Here is a 2,310-nt window from a genome sequence, read left to right on the forward strand (position 1 = left end):
TGGTTAAAGGGAAAGAGGAGCCGACTAAGTCTGAAGTCTTAAGAATTCAGTGTTTAACAGTACTTCTGCACGCTGCCCAGCAGAAAACTCGGGTCCTGGCTTAATCCACAATGCACACACTACATTGAAGGAGGTGAACTGCTTGGTCTGATTCAGTTTCTTATTCTGTAAAATGAATGCAACACAGCTGTCCTGAGTCCCCAAAGAATTCTGCACAGATGCTTTGTAACTCCAAAGTGCTGTGCAAATCAGAGCAGCCCTTTTCTCCTTCACATTAGTTTGACTTAGAATTTCAGAAGTTTAGCTGAAAATAGACGACTCGGAAGCAAGGGACCGCAAGTGGCCCACACAGGTGGACAGAAATGCAGAAACTGGAGCATCTCATACAAACCACAAGAGAACACGTTCACATAAACACATTATCAGTAACAGAAAACGCCACTGGTATCAACCATAAACCACTTAGAGAGGACCAGCAACGACATGTGCCCAAATCCAGCCGGCAGCACAGCCTCGTCAGTGCGAGTGCCTTCAACACAGCTACACGCACGCCGCGGCCTAACAAGATCCACTTTTTCAAAAAAGTTTAGCAACTTGCCAAGTACACTGGCATAGTTTACCTTTTTTAATTGCTAAGCAAACATGCAGCGTGGTTGAGACAATCAAGGGAATGTTCAGCCTTCTTCAGAAATAAAATCCAGGAAATTCACGTTTTGCTTTAACAGTTTCACGTCTAAAACTGATCACAAACCTCTGTTTGATGTTGTTTTCTCGATGCTGGCCAATGAGCCCGGAAAAGAGAACGAATTCTTTCAAACAGGGAGGGCTCTCTGCACTCTTCAGCTAAACCAACGAGGCTTTACCACCGTGACGTTTAAAATAATGAGGAGCATTATTGCCTCGATGGAGTTTACCAAGCTGCGCTAATCACGAGGGGCCTCGGGCGCCCAGGGCGGGTCCCAGCGCCGGTGGCCGCGGGACCGGACGCCCTTCCCGGGGGCCCTCCAGGACCCCTGCCCGGGACGCGGCCGCGGGACAGGACGCCCCCCAAGAATCCCTGCCCGGGACGCGGCCGCGGGACACGAAGCACCCCGCCCAGGACCCTCTCCCCAGAGCGCGGGCCTCGCCGCCGTCACGCGACACCCGCCGCGCTCACCGCGGGCCGAGAGCCCCCTCAGGCCGACTGGCCCCCGCCCGCCGCCCGGCCTCCCTCCGGCCCGCGCCGCCCGCCGCGCTCACCGCGTTCTTCTTCTGCACCATCTTGTCCATCTTCTTGGCAATGCGGACCACCTCGTCCTCCATGGCTCCGGCAGCCCTGCCCCGCGCCGGGCCGCGGGGGACGGGAAGCGAGCGGAGCTGGCGGGGCGGCGGGTGAGCCCAGGCGTCGGCGACGGCCCTCTGCAGGCCTGACCGAGGCGCTTCCTCACTCACGGAGCCCGCGGCAGCGTCGGTAGCGTCGGCGGGGGCGGCGCTCCTCCCCCGCAGGCAGCACCAATCGAGCTCCGCGCGCGCCGAGCAGGGGCCTCCCATCGACAGCGGACCATCTGGGCAACGAGCCCGCAGGGCCGCAGGGCTTCGCCGGCTGTCGTGAAAGTGGGCGGGCGGCGTGGCCGAGCTTTGCGCGCGCTCCCTCCGGCCCCGCCCAGCCCGCCCAGCGGACCCCACCCCCTGTCCCCCGTTTCCCGGTCCCCCTTCCCCGGGCAGTGGCGCCCGCAGAGAGCCCCGGGGCGCCGAGCTCGGCGGCTTTGGACGCTGGGACGTGGGCGGCTTTTGCAGTCAGTCGGAACCCCAGCATTTTCCCCGCCGTCGACGGCTGCCTGGAAATCAGATTCCGCATCCCCCTAAATAGGCCTTTATCGTAGGAATGTGACCATTGTAAGCGCTTCCTCTTTAAAGTCGTTTGTAAGCGCCATAAAGCCGGAGACCCAATCTTGTTTGTTTCCTGACTCAGAATGTTGGACGCAGTACCTTGAATACAGTTGAATAATAGTTGACAGTAACGTTCTCATCAAAGAAGTTAATGAAGGCATCTCGCCTGCTCTGAAGGTCAGTGAGGAAGTTGACGTCCTAAAGAGTTATGACTAACAACATAAAGCCAAGGTAGAAAATTGAAATCATCAATATTGGAGAGTATAGGCTCCTTCAATAGGTCTTTGCCCAATTAACGCCCTTGACTACCATCTCGTACAGTTTGCAGACCTATCCCCACACCCAATTTAACCATCATTAGTCAAAATTCACCACCTAATAATGTTTTTTCTATACTATGATGTAAGGTGTTGTTCTACCTTAGTTATTTGGGGGAAAGAG

General features: G+C 56.2%; 1 protein-coding gene across 2 annotated transcripts in view; it reads right to left on the reverse strand.

Moving 5' to 3' along the window:
- Positions 1-1,434, reverse strand: part of TCEA1 (transcription elongation factor A1) — a 33,254-nt gene extending 31,820 nt beyond the window's left edge. Inside the window, exon 1 of one of the 2 annotated variants that reach the window (XM_007464024.1) lies at positions 1,240-1,434. In XM_007464024.1, the coding sequence (XP_007464086.1) occupies positions 1,240-1,302 (63 nt within the window). In that variant the 5' untranslated portion in view covers positions 1,303-1,434. The remainder of the gene's footprint in view (positions 1-1,239) is intronic. The other variant, XM_007464025.1, reaches the window with a different exon arrangement.
- Between the last annotated feature and the right edge of the window lie 876 nt (positions 1,435-2,310).

Source organism: Lipotes vexillifer, unplaced genomic scaffold, assembly GCF_000442215.2.
Source record: "Lipotes vexillifer unplaced genomic scaffold, Lipotes_vexillifer_v1.1 scaffold69, whole genome shotgun sequence".
NCBI lineage: Eukaryota > Metazoa > Chordata > Mammalia > Artiodactyla > Lipotidae > Lipotes > Lipotes vexillifer.